Source organism: Parasteatoda tepidariorum, chromosome 9 (assembly GCF_043381705.1).
Source record: "Parasteatoda tepidariorum isolate YZ-2023 chromosome 9, CAS_Ptep_4.0, whole genome shotgun sequence".
NCBI lineage: Eukaryota > Metazoa > Arthropoda > Arachnida > Araneae > Theridiidae > Parasteatoda > Parasteatoda tepidariorum.
In genome coordinates this window covers 79,805,329-79,829,325 of record NC_092212.1, presented here as the reverse complement: position 1 = coordinate 79,829,325, position 23,997 = coordinate 79,805,329, and the positions used below count along the sequence as shown (strand labels likewise).

The window sequence follows — 23,997 nt, the reverse complement described above, 5'->3', positions numbered from 1 at the left end:
GTGTGCAGGTGGGTGACCACTTTGATCAGCTTAAAGGGACCGAGGGTGTGCGGTATTGGTCCGTGTCAAATTGTTCTACTGGGAAGTGCTTGATTTCTCTCGCATGCCTTTGAGTTGCCGAAACATAGGAGCAAAATTGTGATGGCATGCCTTCAGATCATTTTCATGAATGTTCCCCAGACCAACGCCACTAGCCATTGTGCAGCTTTAGTGTAACATAAGTCGGCAACAACAGCTAGTCCTTAGAACTAACGATATCTTTAACGTAAATTGTTGCCATTTTTTTTATTTTAAGTTGATTTATTTTGGTCTTCTTAACGTACTTTTGTTTTCAAGGAATTTTTAATAACACTGAAGTATAAAATAATAATTTTGAAAAAATTAACGATTTATTAAAAGTATTAAATTTTAACAGTCCATTAATTGAACTTCGTTCAGCTTTTTCAACAAACAAGAATTTTAAAATAGTTGATTTAATATCGTTGAATTTTCTGTTTTAAGTTAACAAAGAATGCTTTTTTGATGTTTTAAAAAATTTTTTGTCTTAAATTGTGCATGAGAAGGAAGAAAAGCAACACAATCTTTTACTTCCTTTTCCACAATGCTAATTCTATAGTTGCATTTGTGAATTGAAAAAACACGAAAAAAATAAGAGTAATCATACTCTTAAATTCTATGCAGAATTTTTCCCTTACCAAATTGATCTAAAATTATTATATTATATGTTTTAAAAATATTGTGTAAAGTAAATTTTATAATAAAAATATTTCTTTATAAACTTTGATGTATTTGTAGGAAGAAATGCAAAATCAAACTCCTGCAAAGAAAACTGTGACTGGAACTGATGCTGATTTAAGACGTTTATCCTTGAGCAATGCCAAGCAGCTTCTTAGGAAATTTAATGTCCCTGAAGATGAGGTAACACTTTACTTTAATATTATTTAAAATGTTTATTTTAAGTGTTTTGTCATGCATTTTACATAACTTTACTGCACCAAGTAAAGTAAATAATATTAAAATTATTTAATATTTATTACATTAAAATTATTTAATATTATTTGTAATCCATTATCAAATGGAATGTTTACTACATAGTTACACTTATTCAATACATTTAATTATCCATTAGAAATTTAAATAATTTATATTTTAATAAAAACCCTAGTAAGAAAGCTTATGTGGCAATATAAATTCAAGCATTTTATTATTGTCAACTGAGCTTATTACGATTATAATGGTACAAGTTACATTTATTATACAAAAACATTTATGTATATTATTTAAGCTCCTGTCAAACATAGATCTTAATATAATTCTGAAAGTAATAACAATACAACTTCTTTGTTTTAAAATAATTATCGTTAATCTAAGAAATTTTGAAAAAAAAACTTGCTGTATTGCATTTCTATACCCTCACTACCAAAAAATTTATTTTAAGACTTCTTTCGATTTATATTTTTTATGAAATAAATTAATTATTGCATGTTAAAAAAATATATTCATGTGTTTTAAATTTGTTTTTAGACAAATGAACTTGAATTGTTAATTGTTGTTTATTGTTAATAATTATTTTAACTAACTACATATCTATTTCTTAAAAGTTTTTTTATCTTTTTTGTAGATAAAAAAACTATCTCGATGGGAAGTAATTGATGTTGTCCGCACATTATCTACTGAACAAGCAAAAGCTGGAGAAGAAGGTATTCTAATAATTCAATACAATTCTTCTTATATACAGAAATAAAAACTTAAGTTCAAGAAAACAGTTTCTGTAAATTATGCATTTGTTAATTTTTTAAGGAAAAAAAATTAACTTGTTCTTGTTAAAATATTGAGTATAGTGGTGTTACGTTTATATTTATCGTTCTGAAAAAGAAATACATTTTACTTATCATTTGTGTACCATTTATCTATAATTGTTTACAATCTAAAAAAAATTCTTTTAAACTAGTGAAATTCTCTTTTTTTTCTTTCTATTTTTACCTTTCAAAGAAAAAAAGTCATTTTCACTTTAATGCATTCTAACAATTCAATCCAAGATGCAAAAAAGAAACATAATGCAGTTATAGCATATTGCTGTATCTAATGTTGTGTCATTACCTTGTTAAGTTTATCAGTGTTTTTGCCTGAAAAAGAAGTTCTTTGCAATTCTGAGTACTAACTCTTGTTCTACGGCTAAATGCTTTGTAAGGAATATTATTCTTTGTTACCTAAAAAAATTATTTCTCTTAAAAGAGAAAAAATAAATCATTATTTTAGTTAAAAACTAAGCAACATTATTATTTTTTTAGCTATGAGTAAATTTGCTCGTGGAAATCGCTTCAGTATTGCTGAACATCAAGAGCGTTATAAAGAAGATTGTCAACGCATTTTTGATTTACAAAATAGGTAACTATTAATTCTCTATTACTTATAAATATTACTTTATTCTTTTTTTTAAAAAAATTATCTAAGATTTATAATTTTACATATTATTTCTGGAAATTTTTATCAGTATTTAAACTTTTCTTTAAAGAAAAAATCTTTGAATTTGATGTTTTCAGAATAAAGTTTCTAAAGTGATAATTTTTTAACTATTCTAAAACTCAGATTGTGATATAAACTTTGTAGTATTTATAGTATTTTCTTAATTACTTTTGATAAAGTAATTTTCCTTTTTTTTTTAATTATTTTTATAAACTTATTATTTATATAATTTTATTAATAGAAGTCTCATAGGTTTTACTAATTTTTCATTGATTGGTTAGATTGCCATAAAAGCAGTCTTCTGTAATTTAACTTTAAGAAATGTTCTAGAAATATTCTGCTTATTCATTGAAATAGAAATATAGAGTTCACAAGATATTTACAATATCAACTACATTATCAATTAATATTAATTTGTCGACTATTTTTCACACATAAAATATATGAAAAAATTGAGAAATTATGAAAAATTAAAGGGCAAAATTGTGAAAAATAATACAAATTATCTCTTATTAATTAGAAATTGCAGATTTTCTTATACCCTCACTTAGGGTCATAAACATTCAATTTCCAATGAAAGATTATTTTTAGAGTTAAAGGCAATTTTTCTTGGAAATATTGATTATTTAACGAATTTTTTTTGGAAGAGATTTGAAGCTAATTGGCAAGCTCGTCTAGAGAGTTCAAATCTTCCCTTTTTATTGCTCGGTGTAACGGAAGTAAGAATCCTTGTACCAAATTCCCTACGAAAATCTCCAATATAAAATTGCAAGTAAAATTTAGTGGTTAGTTAACATAATACGCAGCTCTGTGCTCAATAGAACAAACTGCATTTATTTTTCCAATAAAAATGTATGATTGTAAAATTAGTCTTCTGTCTGTTTATTCAAAATTACTGTTTTTATATGAATAACATGTTTTTAAATGGCTAACACTATAAGATCGTATAATTTAAAGTTTCTCTTCTTTGTAATTTCAATATAAAAAGTTCTATTTTTTCACTTAAATCAAGGATTTATATTTAAATCAATCCTTTTGAATCGAGAATTTTTAATTTTCATTTCGCTGAGACTCCAAATTAGTTATAATATCAAAATACACTTATTGTGTAAAATTAGCGAAAATTATGGGGTTTTATAACTGAATCCGGTATGATAAGATTCAGATTTAATCATCGTTAAAATGGATTTGTAGGAGGGTTATTCATAGAATTGGAATGGTTCAATAATGAGACTATCAAATATAAAAAAGTTTTTGAAGCAAAGGTTTTCATGATTAATAGTTCTACAACTCTGTATCATTCTCAAGGCTTCTATTTAGCAACATGTTTACGTGTCTTGCAACTAGTGAATTGGAAAGGTTTGTGTGGAATTTAATCAAGTAGAAAAGTGTTTATTACAGTTTTAAGAAGACATTTTAATTTTAGTTAACTACTTCAATTTTAAATTAAATGAGTAGTGGTAATCATAGTTTTAAAATGAGATAACATTATTGTTTTTTTTTTACATCCTTAAAATTAGAGCTTTAATTTTATTTTCAAACAGTGCATTGATTTTATTTACTATTGGTTTAATGAAAACATACTTAATTACTTATTATTTATGCAAAACTCTCACAATTGTAACGTTTTTTAGTTTAAATCACTTGTAGTTTAATTTTTTAACTCATGAGTCACCCTTAATTTAATTTTTTTAGAGTTCTTTCCTCTAAAGAATTGTTATCTACTGATGAAGACTCGAGCTCAGAGGAGGACTCTGATATTGAAGAAATGGGTAAAAATATTGAAAATATGCTCTCTAATAAGAAGACGAGTTCTCAAGTGAGTCTTAACATTAAAAATATTTCACATGCTCTTGTCATTATTTCACGATTACAATGAAATTTTCATGATTTTTAGTTATTATTTTTATTATGATATTGTGATTGCTTACAAAATGCGAAGAAGGAAGCAATTTGTGCGTTCTCCCCCAACAAAATGCAAGAATATCGCCCATAATATTAGAATAAAAAATTATTACATGTTCAATTAAAAGCAATTATATATTTTTGTATATTTTTATATATATATTTTTGTAAACACAAAAGCTTTTGTTATTTTAAATGGGTAATATATATGTTTATTATTATTAAAAGTACCTTAAAGAAAGATATTAGTGGTAAAGATTTTTGTCACAGAAGCTCTTAAAAATTCTGCCACAGGGTTAATAATATTAATTAATTCAGAGTGCGTAGCGTTTTTAAGAAGTGCTTGAAGGTGCTTATTTTCGATTATTGTTTTTTAAAAGCCCTTAAAGGTGCTTTTTTCATTCAGAGTTTTTAAAAATGTCTTAATTTTCCCTTTACCCTGTTGATTTTTGCCAAGTATTATGCAAAAAGTCACTGTTCATATTGTTCTATTCAATGTTTTCACAATTAATTCAACCCCAATCTGTTTCGGCGTACCGTCGGTCCTCAGCATATGAAAACGCCGTTCGTTTTATGATTCAAAATTTCATGATTTTCGACAATTGTCAAAAACTATGCTTGCAAAACTATTTATTTATTATTATTTTATTTTTTTTGCATGACGGTTAAATCCGGATAAAACTGTCAATTGTCAAAGACTTGCCAACCAAGTGCTTAAAAGGTGCTTATTTTTTTGTTGAAAAATTTGGCTACACATCCTGTAATTATACTACTAAAAATTAAGTTTGGTGATTGACCTATATTTTGTATGAAATGTATGAGTAACTTTTTCTATGTGTATATATTCATGAAATAAAAATATTACTATGAATTTAATTCCTCTTTCTTAGTTGTCTCATGAGCGTGAAGAAGCAGAAAGGCGAGAATTGCAAAAACTAATTTTAGGAGAAGACAGTGTTAATGATGAGAGAAGGAAAAATAAAGGTATATTTGTGTTAAAGAATCTATTCCGTTTATATTAACGAAATATTATTTACTTTTAAATGTTGCTTTATTTGATTTATTTCTAATTTTTAAAGTTTGTACAATTGAATTATTACTTTAAAAAAGCAAACAAAGAAAATATGGTTTGCTTGATGTGCTCTTAGATAAACAAAAAATGAAAATAAATGTTTTTACATATGCAATAAATATTGTTACACTAAAAAATTATATAAGTGTAAGAGAAGATTTGTTCTTACAATCCCTTTTTAAATTTAACTAAATAATGTAAATAAATCACAAATAATGACTCAAAAATGGACATGAAGTCCATTTTTTTCACATGTGGCCGGAAAATGGTTTTGTTCTTTTTTGTGCATTATTATTTGTGTTCTTTCGTATTTTAAACTTTATTAGCGCAGGGTGAGTAGCGTTTTTAAAAAGTGCCTAAAGGTGCTTATTTTGGATTTTCGTTTTTTAAAAGCCCTTAAAGGTGCTTTTTCCATTGTGTGTTTTTAAGAAGTGCTTAATTTTCCCTTTTTCTATACCATGCCGATTTTTGCCATGTATTATGAGCTAGGTTCGGTGAGATTATTTCACTCTCATGTGCAACTCTGCTGCATTTTGCAAAATATTCTCTATTTCAGGCGTCATTTTCCACGCTCTGATATTGAACTGAAAAATCTGTTGATCATTTTATAAAGGCTAATGTAATCAAGAAAAGAGTTCTTTGTCATAAACTATTTATTTTATCATGATCATGTAAAGTCTTTGAAAATTATTTTGCATTTTGTTTACTTATATAGTGCTTAAAAATATTTCTGAGTGCTTAAAAGGTGCTTATTTTTTGTTGAGAGATTTTGCTACGCACCCTGTACAGGCTAGTCTTGATAACAAAAATGAATAAATTATTTTAAGCATAACAAAGAATCTTTTTTAATTTACTAACTCTTAAGGAAAAGACTTTCCACCAACCATCAAAACATTGTCACTGTTTGACTAACTTTCTTCTCATGCACAGTTCTTTTACTCATTCTCTGTTACGATTAAGAACTATATTTAAGTTATTTTTTCATACATTTAAATAAGTGTAATAACATGCTTATTTTTATTTTTTATAATGCACACTTTCTTCGAAGTGTTGTTAATTATAATGTTTGGTTGAAATGAACCAAAATAATTATTATAATATGACCTAATTTTCTTATAATAAAATAATTATTGTAATATTATCAAATCAAAAAATTTTTTTACATTAAAGATAAATCAGAGAACAATTTTAAAGTGTGCATTTAAGTGCTACTTGTTTCCTTTAGTATCTTTGCCTGGAACTATTTACTCATTTAAAAATATTTTGTTATATTATGTAATCAATGGTATTTTATAATTTAGTTTTGTGTCATATTTCTGAAATTCAATTTAAAGTAAAAAATTTTTATTTGGAAATATGTTGCTGCGTACTTACTAATTATGATTACAATATTTTCTTTAGACAAGCAAAAGTTTGAAAGGGAGGATGACAGTGCTTCATTAGGTAGTACAGGATCCAATTGTGTAAGGAACTTTTTATCTGTATTATATAAAACGCTAATATGTACGTATGTATCAATAAAACCGATGATATTTCTTTTCTCGCGCTGGCAACAGTTTTAATTTTTAATTGATTGGATTCGGCGCGCAAGAGCACGTAGTGAGCATCATATGGCTAATCCATGTTATATAAAACGCTAATACGTTTTAATTGATTGGCTTCGGCGCGCAAGAGCACGTAGTGAGCATCATATGTCTAATCGTGTGAATTCTCACCGAATTATCAAAGAAATTCTCACAAAATTATCTTCATCGAAGCCGATGCCTTACATCCAGCATTCAGTACTATTTCATATTGTTTTACAACACATGATTTTAGCCCTCTTGTGGGAAAGACTTTAAAACAAAACTTACAACAGTTACTTTTCTCAACAACTGAAATTTAAAATAGTGTGATTAAGAAAAATATGTGAACTGTTTGCAATTTCAAATTAATATTGAAATGCACAGGTTTAGAATTTTCTACAGTGAAAAGTTTTCGGAACTTCAGTGTTCAAAAAAGTATACGAAAGCTAGACGTTAAGAACGTATCCAATGGAAGAGCAAAGCGAGCATCGGATTGCGAAGCGAGCATCGGATTTAAATCCTTTTTTTTCCCCTCAATACCAGTACTAACAACTTTTTTAAGTTCATTGAATTACACCAAAATAGTACAGTCGAACTTATTATGATAAGGTTGTCCAAACAGTTGTTTTATTAATTCAATCAGGTTTATAAACTAAGGAATTGAAAAAAAAACACTATTTTATTTATGGTTTAGTAAAGAATTTTCTTGAGCAATAATTTGTGGCTCAACATTCTTAGTACAAAATTCTGGTAACTCAAAAATATATAAACAACAGGATGTTAAATATAATTAGTGTTCTGCATAATAATATTTCTGTTAATCATTGTAATTCCATCATTTCAAATTCATCTTTTTCCGTGTTTAGTATCATGGCTCAACTAGTTGCATGAGAGTCCTTACATTGCTATTCAACATTGTTTTTCGACTTAAAAATTTTTAAACTAAATGTGGGTTTTAAAAGTGTTTTGACGAAATGAAATTACCATTTTAAAGTGGAATATTTTTTTCTGATATCTTCAGTTTGAGAAGTCTTTTTTAAATGCTTGTTATGCTTGTAAAAATAGATTTTTGTATAGGATTTTTTTAAACATAAAGCCAACCTTTTTTTTTAAATTATTATTAATTTTTTTTTATTTTATTTATATATTTATTTTTTTTAAATTTCCATTACATGTGGAATTTTGTTACTAAGTGGCCACTCTCTCAGGAAATAGAGTAAACCTGAAATTTTAAGGGAATTTGAAAATACTAGAAAACATGTAATTTCTTGGAGTATTAGCAATTAGTAATGATTATTAAAAAACCTTTAAACACTAAGTGTCTTATAATCTTTTATTTGCTAGGCATTAAAACATTTTTGTTAAAACCAATTATTTTATTAAATTTGTTAGAGTGCACTAATTTATTTTTCTTATCATCAGTACTATTTTAAATAATAATTGGAATCAGTAATTTTTTATATTAACAAGCCTTCTTAAAATCAATTCATTGAACTTTAAATAAAATTAATATTCAATTTATTACGCAGGAATTAAACTTTATAATTGTTTATTTAATCTTTTTAATGTCTGTAAATTTTTTTGTGCTAAACAGTAAATGATTTCAGCTTGAAAAAATAAAGCATTTTACGTATTTATTATATTCTCAATAAATATATTTGTAAATTTTTAAATTAAAATTAAAATTACTCTAATTTTATCACAAAATTCTGCAAAATGTTTGGAAATTTTGCTCTGGAAATCTCAGGAAATTTGGTTTTGTCTGTTGAGTAGCAAACTCTTATAAACAAATTTCATTCCGCTTATATCTTGTAATTTTTTTCTCAGCATGGCAGAATACTGAAAATCTACAGAACTTTCAAAAATCCTGACGGTAAAGAGTTTGTCCGCATTGAAACTGTGCGTAGGCCTGCTGTGATTGATACATATGTTCGCATCAGAACAACAAAAGATCCTGCCTTCATGTAATTATCTTCAGTTTTAGAGTTTTTTTTAAGTGATGCATTTAGTGCTATTCTAAGAATTGTTCTTACTATTCATTAATTTTCATAATCTAAATTAGTAGCTCATACTCAATATTTAAGTTTCTAATAAGTTTTAAAAAAATATATTGATACAAATATTTTATTTAGTTGTCACTTACAATATAATTTTGATTCTCTAAACTTTCTTTGAGAGGTTGGTTAAATTTGATTCTGTTGCATTTTTTGAAAATTGAGTGTAATTTTTTATTATATCTTTTATAAAAATATAAATTCTTTTAAAAAAATTAAATCATATTTTGGCACAATTCTATGTAAAATTAAGATTTGTAATGAAATTAATTTATAGGTTGTTTCTTGTTGTAGTTTTTTTTCCCAATATTTCACAAATTTTAATTCAATAATGTGATTCAATTTCAGTTGAAAGAAAAAGAAGAGAAAAAAACATAGTTATCATTCAATATAAAAAAATTTCGAGATGCAAAAATAAATTTTATAAAAGATGAAGACAAATAAATTTTATTTCATCGGCATCAAAAATTGTGCTAAGTTAACTTATATTTCAAAATACTATGTTAAATATAATAACTTTATATCTTGGTTAGTTCACAGACTTTAAGGTTATCATTTTTTCATTACCAAAATATTTCTTGATGCTGAAAAAAAATATTTTCTTTTATTATTCACCTTTAAAGTTTCTAGAATCAAATTTTCGTGATAAATTTTTGAGATGCAAAAATAAATTTTATAAATGATGGAGACAAATAAATTTTATTTCATCAGTATCAAAAATTGTGCGAAGTTAACTTATATTTCAAAAGAGTATCTTATATAATAAATTTATATCTTGGTTAGTTTACAGACTTAGGTTATCATTTTTTCATTACCAAAATATTTCTTGATGCTGAAAAAAAATATTTTCTTTTATTATTCACCTTTAAAGTTGCTGGAATCAAATTTTCGTGATAAATTTTTGAGATGCAAAAATAAATTTTATAAATGATGGAGACAAATAAATTTTATTTCATCAGTATCAAAAATTGTGCGAAGTTAACTTATATTTCAAAAGAGTATCTTAAATATAATAAATTTATATCTTGGTTAGTTTACAGACTTCAAGGTTATAATTTTTTCATTACAAAAAATATATCTTGATGCTGAAAAAAAAATATTTTCTTATATTATTCACCTTAGAAGTTGCTAGAATCAAACAGATTAATATTTGACGTGATAATTATGACATTAAAGGAAATGGAAAATGTTTCTAGAAAAAATATTACTAAATAGCTTAAGATTCTATAATTCTTAAAAGAGTTTTTAAGTGTACCTATATTTTTTCTCTCTATACAAGTTAAGTTGACTCTTAAGTATAGCAGGGCTGATTGTGCTCCGGAAAAAATCCGGAAAAATCCGGATTTCCGGATTTTTCGCTAACCGTGATCAGATGTTTCAAAAAATCCTTGATCACAAAAGTTTCTGGAAATAAAATTTTCAAAGGTGGAACTTAAAAACACTGTTTATTTTATTTGTTTGNTTATATTTCAAAAGAGTATCTTAAATATAATAAATTTATATCTTGGTTAGTTTACAGACTTAGGTTATCATTTTTTCATTACCAAAATATTTCTTGATGCTGAAAAAAAATATTTTCTTATATTATTCACCTTAGAAGTTGCTAGAATCAAACAGATTAATATTTTACGTGATAATTATGACATTAAAGGAAATGGAAAATATTTCTAGAAAAAATATTACTAAATAGCTTAAGATAATATTACCTATACCTACTACCTATACCAATACCTAAATACCTATATTTTTTCTCTCTATTCAAGTTAAGTTGACTCTTAAGTATAGTAACAATTTTGTTAATTACCAAAATGTTTTTTTTTTTAATAACAACTTAAGTTCTTAATGTTCGTTTTTCATCATTTTTTTTAACGAAATTTTACTTTATTTTTGTATTGCATTATTTATCAATATTATATTTATCATTTATTCAATATTTTAGAAAACAGTTCGCATCAACACTAGATGAGCACCAAAAAGAAGAAATCAGAAAAGAAAGACGAAGGTACATTTTTTTTTTGCTTGCTTTCAAAAAATAACGCTCAATATTTTAAAGAGCATGTGTTAGAGTGTTAGTTGAACCACGCCTAATTAACAAGTTAATCATTGATCTCACTCACTGATTGAATAATGTGTGCTTTATTCTTGATATGTTGAAAATTGATTCATTAATTATAATTTTTGAGTACTTACTTAATTTTTAAGTATCAGATTTACTTTTTTTTGTTATTGATTCATCAAAATTAGTCACCTAGTTTTTAATTACTCCTTACGATACTATTGATACGAGTTCTGCTTTCAGCTCCCATCAACCTCAATGCTTACATAAAATATTCTCAGTGATAGGCGAATCATGCGTTAGAATTCTTTTTCTGTCAGGCTAGGCTAAGTGTGAAATGTTTTGGGGGTTTTCTTGCCCATTTAATGTAAATGCAGGTTGGTTCCAACAAAAAGTCCTCCACCAGTCTCGATGCTTGATCCAGGAGTTCTCTTGTCTTTTGAGTTGGATTCAAAATTACATGGCTTCAAAGTTGAACACTGGTAGTTGTAAACTTAGTTTGGGACAGCTGTTCAATGCTGGTTATAAAATAAATTAAAATGTGAAAAGAAAAACACTTATTTTCACAAATGGAAATAAGTATTGGCACCCTCAAATATAAGGAGAGTGAAACAAATATTTCATATCAGCAATTGTTATCAAATATCATATCCATTAAGAATAAAATGTAATTTATTTTAAGGAATATTTCCTTTGATTTTTAAAGGATTGAATATGGGAATATATATCTTAAAATCATTATTAAAAAACAGCACACAAGCTACAGGTTACTAACTGGAGCTAGCAGGGGCAATAAGTTTCTGATATTTGAGTGATTAAGGTCTTTGTATTTGATTTACTTTGTTTTATAAAGTTTTTTATTGTTTTACATCATATATAATTTTTGTTTAGAATTCAAGAACAACTTCGGAGACTTAAAAGAAATGCTGAGAAGGAGAAAAATATGCCCCCAAAAAAGAAACCAAAAAAAGAAATTAAAGTAACTCCAATGTTAAAAGTAAGCAAGATATTTTTTTTCATTCCTTTCAACCATTTTCATTGTATCAATATAAAGAGCATAAATTTTTTTTATTTTATAAAGATGTAATTTTTTTTTTGAAGGAAAGAGTTAAAATTCGAAGTGGATTCGAAGTGGTATAGAACAGGAAGATGAGAGGATCTTACAAAATTTGAAAAAAAATCAGGAAATTATCCGAGAATTTAACTCAAATACCTAAAAAGTCAGGGAAAAAGAATTTATTTGATATTGAAAGTTTGATAGTTTTAAGAAAAAATGGACTTTTAAAGCAAATTTTTTTAATCGTTTATTTTCAACCTTAATAGTTAAAATCATCGGTGTTTTTTGAATTTATTTTTTGTATAAAACGAATAAATAAGTGGAAAAATTAAAGGGCAAATTTTCTGGAGGAAATCAAGGAATTTTTTTTTAGTATTTGTAGTCAACCTAAATTCGAAATGTAAAATTTTCAGATTTTATATGTGGTTGCTAACAGATTTTGCAAGCTTTTTCTGGTTTTGTACAATTTGGAACCTAAAATTGTGTTATATTTTCTTTTCTCTTCTAGCTAAAATGTGGGGCTTGTGGTGCCATAGGCCACATGCGAACAAACAAAACATGCCCCTTGTACCAACCTGCAGCTCCCATACCTCCCGTTCAAGTAGCCATGACAGAAGAACAAGAGGAGAGTCTGGAACGTGCCGGGTTGGATGACGACCATTTGGTGAAAGTTGACGAGACTAAGGTCGTTCTGTCGAAGCAGCTCATCAAGCACGCTGATGAGCTTCGTCGCAAGTCTCTGGTCTTGAAATTCCCCAAAGAGGCCGTCGCCATCAAGAAGAGGAAACGCGCAGGCACCGTCATGCACTGTGACTACTTGAAGAAACCCCATAAGCTCGTGAATCGCCAAAGAACAGACCCTGTTGTGGCCTTGTCTATCATACTGGAGAGCATGCTGAATGAAATGAGAGATTTACCCGAAGTAAGATAATGTGTTCGTTTAATAATTATAACATGAATAGACAATTTAAAAATAAATGAATAAAAATATGTAGCAAGGTATAGTTTGTTGCATCCTGGTTAAGAAATTGTTTTTTCTAAATTTTAAAAGTTCATAATTTCATCAGCAGACAATTCCAATTGAAATATTTACTCCGGACTCTGTTTCTTTGTCATCAGTTTTTTCATATTGTTGTAAATAGTGATCCTTTTAAAAACTTTGAGAAACTTTCTGCGAACACGAAATCTCAATTAAAAACTTTCTGCATGGATTAATTAATTCTTATAACTTGTTCCAACAACATCGCAGGGCTGATTGTGCTCCGGAAAAAATCCGGATTTCCGGAATTTTCGCTAACAGTGATCCGGAAGTTTCCGGCGATCGAAGGTTCAGATGTTTCAAAAATCATTGATCACAAAAGTTTCCGGAAATCAAATTTTCAAAGGTGGAACTTAAAAACACAGTTTATTTTATTTGTTTGTAAGGGAGAGCCAGAGAGATACTTTATAAGCTTATATTCGTGATTAATATTCATTTTTTATCAGTAAATAGTTGTTATAATCATAAACTCAAGAAAGACATATTTGTAAATTTTAATTACTTCTCCAGGTCATCATAGGTATGTGTAAATGGTATAGGTATGTGTAAAGTTTAAAATATTTTTTAACTAAGAAATATTGAGAAAAGGAAAAAAATCCTTGTTTAAATTTTTTCTAATTTTACAATTTAAACTGGTTTTTTTTTTAAACTCGAGAAATTTTCCGGAATTTTGATTTGGGCTCACAATCACCCCTGACATCGTCGCCTCCTCATTTTGTTGAAGTTTGTTTAAAAATCGCAGTTTTTTTAAAAATGTTTCATTTTTATAGAGCTCTATATTGATTCATACCACAGGCATACTTGCTAAGTCTCCTGTATTTTAACGAAAACTCCTGTATTTTACAACTATCTCCTGTTTACCTATATATTCTCAAATTTCTTCATATTTGTTGAAGAAATTTAAAAAATAATAACAATAATTTGGTGATAAAATATCCACTGATGGCAAAAATACTTCTCTTATTCCTGAACAGATGGTGGGTGCTGTTGGCAGTACTGCAGTATATTGATCGTTAATTGTTTAAGTCGAGCCGTGATGGTTCAGGAGATAGAGTGTTTGCCTTCCAACGAGTTTAACCCAGGTTTGAATCCCAGCAAAGACTGGTCAATATGAATTTCGTATCCGGCTTGCACCGACCACAGTGTTGACGGGAAATGTCCTCAGTGGTAGACAGATCACGGGTTAGAGTCCCCTTGTCATCAGGCTAACCGTGGGAGGTTTTCGTGGTTTTCCTCTCCATGTAACTCAAATGCGGGTTAGTTCCATAAAAAGTCCACCACCAAGCAAATTTCTTCCAATACTTGATCCAGGATTTCTCTTACCTTCTGTTTTAGATTCAAATTTACAAGGCTACGTAGTTGAAAGGTTAGTTGCACGGTCCATAAAGTTAGAGTTGAAGAAAGAAAAAAAATGATGCCAAGGCCTAAACTTACTGAGGCTGAAAAAGCTAAAGCCATAGATGGGAATACCTTAAGTGTTACACACAAGCAGAAAAACGAAAGGAATTTGTTCATATCATAAACCCAAGCATAAAGCCTGTTCTTCACAAAACAACGTAGATCATGAAAATGAATTGTTTATTATGATTTGTATTTTTTGCAAGCGCATTTTTAAGGCTTTTCCATTACATTAATTTAAAGTATTTATATGTTCTTTATGATAAACTAATTCATAATTACTGTCATGGTAGGCGGTTTAATATTTAATAAATATTTGAAAATATGTAATTATATGAAGAAAAAAAATTCAGCTATTTGGACGTCAAGAGCACAGCCATGGTAGCTCAGGTGATAGAATGTTCGCCTCCCAATAAGGTGTGCCGGGTTCGAATCCCAACATTGGCTGGTCGATACGAATTCAGCACCCGGCTCACACTGGCCACAGTGCTGATGTAAGCTGTCCTCAGTGGAAAACGGTTCATATTTCAGAGTTCTTTTGCCGTCAAGCTAACCGTGGGAGGTTTTCGTGATTTTCCTCTCCGTGTATCCCAAATGCTAGTTTGTTGTAACAAAAAGTCCTCCGAAAAGGTAAATTTCGCCCATTGCTCGATTAAGGAATTCCCTTGTCTTCTGGATTGGATTCAAAATTACAAGGCTACGGTGTTGACATTGGTAGTCGTAAGCCCAAAATTGGGTCGGCTGTTCTACAACGGTTATAATATAAAGTGAAACAATTGATGCAGATTTTATAACCCTTGACTTGAAATGTTGTGGCGTTTATGGAAATTTATTCAGCTATCATGTTTTTTATATGGAAGGCTTTCAAGGGAAAATAACATTTGACCTATGAGTAATCTGCAATCGCAATAATGCAGTCACAATTTTATCTTTTTTGTCATTAATAATCATTTTTCAGTCCCATTTATTTTAATTTTTTTCTTCCAGACTCTCCCGTTTTGGTTTCCTGTCAGTCCAAAAAATGTTCCAGATTACTATCGCATTGTTCAGAGACCAATGGATCTACAGTCTATGAGAGAAAAACTTCATCAGAGGAAATACAAGAGCAGGGAAGAGTTTTTACAGGATGTCAATCAAATTGTCGAAAACAGCAGCATATACAATGGTATATTGTCTTGTGACAATCAATTATATTTTATTACAAAAATTTATATTCATTATTCATTTGCATATTGTAACTTTAATAATTCTTTTTTGATTACCTTGTATTTTATTTTGAAATGTTCCTCTGTATTAAAATGCACACTTTGCAATATAGGGGACAAATATGTGGTCCCTGTCTTCTAGACAAAAAAATAAATTGAAAATAAGTTCATTTACAAAATTTGAAGAAAAATCTAAAACTTTTTGACCAATTCTAACTAAGCATCTAAATTACAACAGATTATTTTTATTAAAAAATGCTATTATTTTTTTTTAAAAGAAACTTTCTTTTGTACTAATAAAAAATTTTATGGTGTATGTAGATGAAAGAATTATTTTAAAAGTTATAAGGATAAATTTGAATATTTTTAATGATTGATATTTTTATGTTTATTTTTGTTTTGCTTACTTAGTTTAAAAAAAAAACTGTTTTGAAATCAAATCCTTCATTTAGAGATGTAAAAGCACAAGACCTGTGGGGATACTTGTCCTAATTTCATTTTCCTTTGATTCTAATACAGTAAACAATGCATTTTATTGCCTTCTTCCCTTCACTGTCTTTTACTACTTTTTGCCTTCCTATTTGAGTTGACCTTTATGTTCATGTGAAATTCGATGCAAGTTATAAACTGTGTGCTACTATGTATAATGCAAAATTTACAGTCGCCATCGGCCAAAAGGAGATTAAAAAAACTGTATGCCAGTTGCGACAAGATTGCCACTTTTTTTCAAAAAAGACATTTCAATGTTTATATTTTTTTTACTTAGGATATTTAATAATGTTCTGAAAATTTCTTTCTTTCTCACTTTCATCTCGTAATATAATAAATCTTGTAATATCTATTTTATTTTGAGAAATGCTTCAAAGGAAGAATCTTAATTGCTAATGTCAAAAAAAAAATTAATCGCTTAAAATTTTAAATTTTTGAAAAATTGTCCAATCTTATAATGGCTGCAATTACCCACTATCCTGGAGCAAAATTTGCTCTGTTCTACACTGCACTAAAAACCAGTTATTTTCATATTAATGTTAAAACTGTACTAAGTAGAGCGAATTTCGTATAATTTTTTATTAAGTAATAGGGCAAACAATAGGTTAACATAGAATTAATATTTCAGCTAATTCAATTAACGTTTATATAGGAGCAAAAAGTCCTCTGACTCAAACTGCTCAAAAAATGTTGGAGCAATGCCTGAGGAGGTTTGCAGATAAAGAGGAGAAGCTGATGAGGCTAGAGAAAGCGATCAACCCTCTCCTAGACGACAATGACCAGGTTGCTTTCTCTTTTATTCTGGAGACCATTGTTTCGGAAGATCTGAAGAAAATTCCTGAGTCTTGGCCATTTCATAAACCGGTCAGCAAGAAATTTGCTAAAGAGTATTACACAGTCATCAAAAACCCCATTGATCTGGACACAATTATTAAAGTAAGTATAAACTTAATTTGATGTTTATTTCCTCTTTCTAATAGTCTTTATCTAACCAATAATATATCTAACAGAGGTGAACTAGATTCATATCCATGCTTTGGCACTGAATTTGTATTATTTTTCTTGACTTGCTCTGACCGTTGTTAAATATAGTGAATGGCAGGTATATTTTTTTCTTTATAACCATCGTTGAATCAATCAAATATGAATGAAATATTAATCAATCAAACTGTGAATATGATACTTACTATTACATTTCTGTCGTAACCTATAGCTTTCCATGTTTCTTTTCAAAGCCAACTAATCAACTGAAGTTTAGAAAATCAAAGTTCTAAAAATGTATATACTTTCAACTTCTACTGTCAAAGTATGAATATTTTAGAACAATATTTTCTGCCTGTTTTAGCATTTCATTTTGAACTTCAGGTTGATTTAACTTCTTAAATTATATAATCATATTCTCTAATAAAAAACATTTATAGTAAAAATACAATTTTTAGATTCTAGTCTAGGCTGCATTATAGTGAAAGGAAAAACATTTATATTTCAAAGCTGCTCATTTATTTAGAAAAACAGAAAAAGAAAAAACTGTTTTAAGTCATAAGATCCGCTTAGAAAGTATGCTAAAATAACTGCATGAAGAACACATTAATTAACTTGAATTAAAAGCCTCGTTTGTGACTTAAAAGTGTTAGAAAACTTTTCTTTTAATGTAACAGGTTTGATTTTAAATAATTAAAGGCAAATTCTATTGGATAAAAGACTACAACACAAAAAACTACATAGTTGCATCTACTTTAAATAAATAAAGTGTTATATCAAAATAATGATAAAATAATGGCCTTATTACTTGAAACATTTTATTTAACTGATATTTTATACAAATAGTTTTTACAATACCATTTTTTTTTAAATATATTTTAATATATAACTAAACAAAATATATTTTAAGCTTACTTGAACTGCAGATTTAAGATTATTTAGTTTAAAATGTTTGTTAAAATTATTTAGTGTTATTTAGTTTAAATTTTTTTATACTTTTTGAACTAAACAAATTATATTTTAAGCTTACTTAGACTACAGATTTAAGATTATTTAGTTTAAAAAGTATGTTAAAGTTATTTAGTGTTATTTAGTTTAAATTTTATTATAATTTTTGAACTAAGCAAATTATATTTTAATCTTACTTAGACTGCAGATTTAAGGTTATTTAGTTTAAAAAGTTATCTATAAATGCTTTCATTGTCAGCTTCAGAAAACTTTTTCCCATTTAACTTAATATTTTCTAAAATATTTTTATCCCAATATCTCTTAAAGGGTTTATTTATGTATTTGTTTTGATTCCAGAATATAAAAACTCACAAATACAGTAACAGGCAAGATTTCCAGGCAGATGTTGAACTCCTTCTCACTAACAGTCAAACTTTCAATGGTGCTGAGAGCCAATTTACAAAGAAGGCAAAAGAAATTGTTGAATGCTGCCAGATTGCTTTAAGAAAGGTATTACATATCTTTTTAGGTTTTTCTCCGAAGCGAATCCGACCCATCACCTAAAATTTTTTACATGTATCAGCAAACTTTAAAAAACCCATTAATTTTGTAAAAGAATTTATTTTCTTTCAAAATTTATTGTACAACTGTAATTTTTATTTCAGTTATAAAATCTGAGTAACAGTTATGGTTAGGTCTGAATTTTATATCTTCCTTTTAACAACTTTGCAATTTACTATGGCGTGTCATTTCTATTTTGTGACGCATGAAACTATGAGTTGCTTGTGCCAATTTAACAGGGCCCCTAGTTTCAGTAAGCATTGGGTTTTATGAGGAGGAATGTTTTATCCATTTTACAATCTTTCATTTTTTCCTGATGCAGTGTCAATCAAAGTATTTTTTTGTAATCTTTTATCACCCCAAGTGGCACGTTCTTTGAAATGTGGAGTAGAATCAATAATCTCACCATTAGTTCAATATCATGTATTACCTACATCTCATCAATCTTCAATTCTATACATTATACTCTGACTTATGTGTCCTATAACCTAACCTTGGTTGATAATAAGCACCTCCTGATTTATATTATTTAGATCATCTTTGAAAAAATATGTTTAAGAAAAACTCCTATATGAAGTTGTTGTTTTTTTTTTTTCATTATTAAAAGTTAAAGCTGTACCAAGACTTTGTTATTAATTTTTTTTTTTTTAATTTTTTAAATACCAAATTCAACTTTAAATCAATTTTAAAAATAATTCAATTTTTGCAAATTACTGTCGCGTGGAAATAGTATTCCGACATTTTTATTCATTTGCTTCACTTTCACATAAAAAATATTATTTCTTCAATCAATCAGTTACATGCCTCTATATTTAATTTCAGTTAGATCTTACCCCTTTCCTTTTTTATGTTTATTTTTTTGCATGAAATTTTCTCTCACATTTTAATTACTAGACATCTCATTGTTTGACTTCCATTCAAAACTGAACTGGTGGAAGAGAAACTTTTTCTCATTTTAGGCTTAAATAAAATTATATTCTATGTTATTTCATTATTATTGTAGTTTCTTATCACTATATTTAATGAATAAAATGAGCCTTAATATCAAAATGATTTAAGTTTGCTTCAGTGTCAGTTGAAAATTTTGACTAAATTTATCCATATTTTCTGTTTTGTAACAGTATGATGAGCAACTCTCTCTGTTGGAGACAGCCATCAAGACTTCACAGGAGGCTGCACTGGATGCCATTGAAACAGATTCTGCTTTAACTGGACATTCATTCCAGCCTGATGACAGCATGTATATGTTGAGTGACCATGGTGACCGCAGCAAACTCAATGAGGTAATCACCACCAATTCTTCTTCATTTTACCTTGTTTCATAAACTAAACTGTATTTTATATGCATAACATCCTTTTCTTTGACAATACTTTAAAAAGTTTTCTAAACAATGAGTGAAATAACTAAGTATTGTTTAAATTGTGTTTAATTGTTGCATTAAAATTAATTAATTGTTGTTACTTTACAATTGTTAGGACGAAAATGACATTTCAATACTGTTCTTTAGTATATTGTTGCTAGCAAGAATTATCTTTTACATTATTTTTCATAGTCATTAACTATTGTTAAATTCTAAAATTAATAGTTCATCTATTTCATAAACTTAAAAATTTTATGTTGGATTATGTAATTTACAATTTGCTCTGTGATAATTTTTGCAGAGTTTTATAGTTTAAAAACGAAATGTTATTTTTTTCTTTCCTACCTGCTGATTTGTAGTTTAAATATTTTTGATAAAAATGATAATTTTTTACTGAGTATATCAGGCTTTTGCAACCTTTTCTATTGTTTCTCATTGCTGCAGTGTGTCCCAAAATTCTCTCAGAAAAAAAAATTTTTTTGAAATAAGAATAAGAAATTGCAGGTTTTTTTAATTATATTTTTTTAATTTTTATCAATGCTTGAAGTATACGGTATAGATTTATGTATGAAATATATCAGGTAAATGCTCAGTAGATTCCACTCGTACATACCCACTCTTTCGTTTAAATTTTTAATTCAATTTGTATTTGAAAAAATGTGGCTAATTTTTGTTAATGGAACACTCAATTTTCTCTTTCAAGATATTGATGATTATGAGCTTGTCAGTATAAACTTAAAACATGTTTTTGGTGGCCATTTTCATCGACAAAACGGGAAGTCACATGACCCTGGAAGGACTCAACAATAAATCGTGTTTTTTTTTTACTGTTTTTTTACTGTGTTACTCCATTTTCTTATTCTTTTTGTTAGCGACATTTTATTGCATGAGTAACACAAAATTCGCATTCTGTGCCAATTTTCGGCCACCTTTTCTTTAAAGCATTTTATACTAATTGATCACTTGCTTGTTTATAATAGCATCCTTTTCATTTCAGTCCAAGGATGACGATTTAGAAGAATTCATCGATGTTCCGGAAGAGGAGGAATACGAGGATTATGACGAGGAAGAATCCGTTCTCCTTGAACACAATATCCTTGTCAAGAGTGAAGGTGACTTGAGTGATAAAATGCAATATGATAGTGACAATGAATTGCACCAAATGTCAAGCATGGCACCGGAACGCACCGAAATGGTGCAATTTGACTTGGCCATGTGCGGAGATACCGAAAACTCCGAGATTATAGACGAGAACTACGATCCATCAGAATTTTTACTGCAGGGGAGATACGGATTTCCACCGGTCAAGCAAGAAGCGGAAGAGGTTGATAATATTGATAATGATCTGGCCGTGAGCGATTCAGATGAAGAAGTGAACAGACCAGCGGGCCCTGGTGATCAGGAAAGTGAATTGTGGTTTTAAAATTATGTGCAATTTTAGAAGGAAAAAAAATTTTAAATCTTTTTTGTGTTTTTAAGGAAAATTTTATGCTGCAAAGGGTAATGTTATCTTTTATTTATTAGTTAGTGAAATTAAATACTGTTTATTTATTTATAAACATAAAAACTTGTGTAATTGGCAATATAAACTGCCGAAACCCCACTATGTGTGACATAGACTTTGTTTTTTCTATGTGTTATTAGATGCAAGAAGAATATTTGGTTACAAACGTTTTGTTACATCTACCCAAGAAGCTTTATTAATTAATATAAATAATATATATTGATAATACAGTAGGGAACCGATTATCTGGAACGATCGGGACCATCGCTATTCCGGATAACCGATTTTTCTGGTTTTCTGAATCGCTACAAAAAGCTGTTTTTTTATTGTTAAACCCAACTAAAAAAAATAATATTTGGAAATAATCTTAAAAAGAAGGAAAAACGAAGTAATACACTTATGATTATTTCCAAAATGATAGTAAGGTAAACATCTTTCCAAAAAGAAAGAAAAATCCTAAAATCTTATGAGGAAAAAAAAAAAATTTTTAAAATGGCGGGAAATTTATCGAATTTCGTTCCGGTTTTCTGATTTCCGGATAACGGGTTCTGTACTGTATAACAAATAGAGAACTACAAAAAGCTGCTGAGTGTATGAAACATAAAATGATATTAAAAATCTAATATTAAAACATACATATATACTATATATGTTTGTTAACTGTAAAGATGGCATCAGCCTACTAGAAATTATCTATATTTCTTTCTGATTACGTATAAATACTATCAAATAAGAAAAATGCATATAAAATAAATCGAGCAAAGTAATTTGGTGAAAGTTAACAATTTTTATGAAAATAAAATTTTTAAAAAAAGATATTATTAAAACAAAACTGTTTTTGTTGTTTCTATTTTATATATTTTTTACTGTGGTTATATTATTATTATTTTTTTTTTTGTTAGAACTGTTAATGTTTATCTGTAATTGAGTTATTGATGCATAATCAGAAAATACTATTTGAATATTATGATGTAGTTGTGAAAACATGACATTTTTTTAAGGGTTTTAATTTTATTTTTTTGCATAAAATTTATAATATGTATGCCAGTATTTTAATGATTTTTAACAAATTAAAAAAAATTTTTAATTATTTAATGAAATTGAGGTATTTTAATTAGATTTTTTATCAGCTATTGTCTATTATACATATTTTTAAAATCCTAAAAATGAAGTGAAAAAGTATTTAAATATTATGATTCACCAATTTAGCTGGAAAAAATTATGAAAATCTGAAGAATCATTATTCAGAGAAGTTTCTGGTTTAAAAACGTTGATATTTATTTCTCACTTTAATATTTATATGTGTTTTTGAATTTGTTAGTTTTCTTATTCAATTTTTAACAGGCATTCTAAAAATATATATCAAGGACTCGATATGTAAGCAGGTAATCACTATATTTTAATTACTTCCATTATATTTTAAAATTAATATATTTACTTGTCTAATAAATAAGTGTTGTAGAATGTATATAAAATACTGGGGTGTAAATACTTAAAAGACTATATTATGTAATTGTAATATATGTGTACAGTTTTAAATCTTGTAAATAACATCCTCACAAATTTTTTTCTCTCTATGTTACTTCATTTTATCTACAATATAAATAAATGGTTTTAAATTATTTTAATTGCATTAGATTAGAAAATAAAACTTTTAAAAGTGTTATTGTTTAATTTTATATTAAGTTTATGGTATTATATATCTGTGTCTTTAAGGTCAAACTTTTTTAAAAGAAAATAAGTTAGGATCAAATTTAATAAAACAATTTAGCAAATAAATTTATTTAGAACAGTGATTGCCAATGTATATTGAACAGACCTGTACTCAAACACTGTTAGAAATTTTGTAGTGTGTTGAACCATATTATTATTATTAAAATGTTCAACAACCTTAATAAGGCGTGAAGTTGAAACCATATTCTTTTATTTCTTAAACTATATTATTGTTCAAATTTGCTTTAACCACAATTTAATGCAAAGTTCAATCATTATGTAGTTATTATTATACTTCTAAAATTTGAATGCAAAATCTTTCAAAATCGCTGTAACCTTAATATGCTGCAAAGTTGAACCATATTATTGAACGTAAATGGCAAATTCTTAAATTGAAATTGAACCATATTATTGTACTTCTTAAACCATATTATCAACCGAATATGGTACAAATTTGTGCCTTTTATTGAACTTCTTAAATTTAAACCTCGAAATTTTTCAAATTTGATGCAACCTTAATATGCAAAGCTGAACCATATTATTGAACTTCTTAAATTTGAACCGCAAATTCATTCAAATGTGATAAAACCTTAATTTGATGCAAAATTTAACCATATTATTGT

At 27.6% G+C, this 23,997-nt stretch overlaps 1 protein-coding gene across 4 annotated transcripts in view; it reads left to right on the top strand.

Moving 5' to 3' along the window:
• The window catches only part of LOC107452525 (TATA-box binding protein associated factor 1), a gene marked incomplete at its 5' end in the record, with an annotated part of 59,805 nt that extends 36,478 nt beyond the window's left edge, over positions 1-23,327 (top strand). For 2 of the 4 annotated variants that reach the window (XM_071185722.1, XM_071185720.1), the window contains 15 exon segments: positions 796-918; positions 1,622-1,700; positions 2,292-2,388; positions 4,162-4,285; positions 5,262-5,355; positions 6,845-6,906; positions 8,836-8,972; positions 11,002-11,064; positions 12,010-12,115; positions 12,684-13,097; positions 15,600-15,777; positions 16,959-17,242; positions 18,593-18,745; positions 19,918-20,079; positions 21,155-23,327. In XM_071185722.1, the coding sequence (XP_071041823.1) occupies positions 796-918; positions 1,622-1,700; positions 2,292-2,388; positions 4,162-4,285; positions 5,262-5,355; positions 6,845-6,906; positions 8,836-8,972; positions 11,002-11,064; positions 12,010-12,115; positions 12,684-13,097; positions 15,600-15,777; positions 16,959-17,242; positions 18,593-18,745; positions 19,918-20,079; positions 21,155-21,580 (2,502 nt within the window). 4 annotated transcript variants of the gene reach the window in all.
• Between the last annotated feature and the right edge of the window lie 670 nt (positions 23,328-23,997).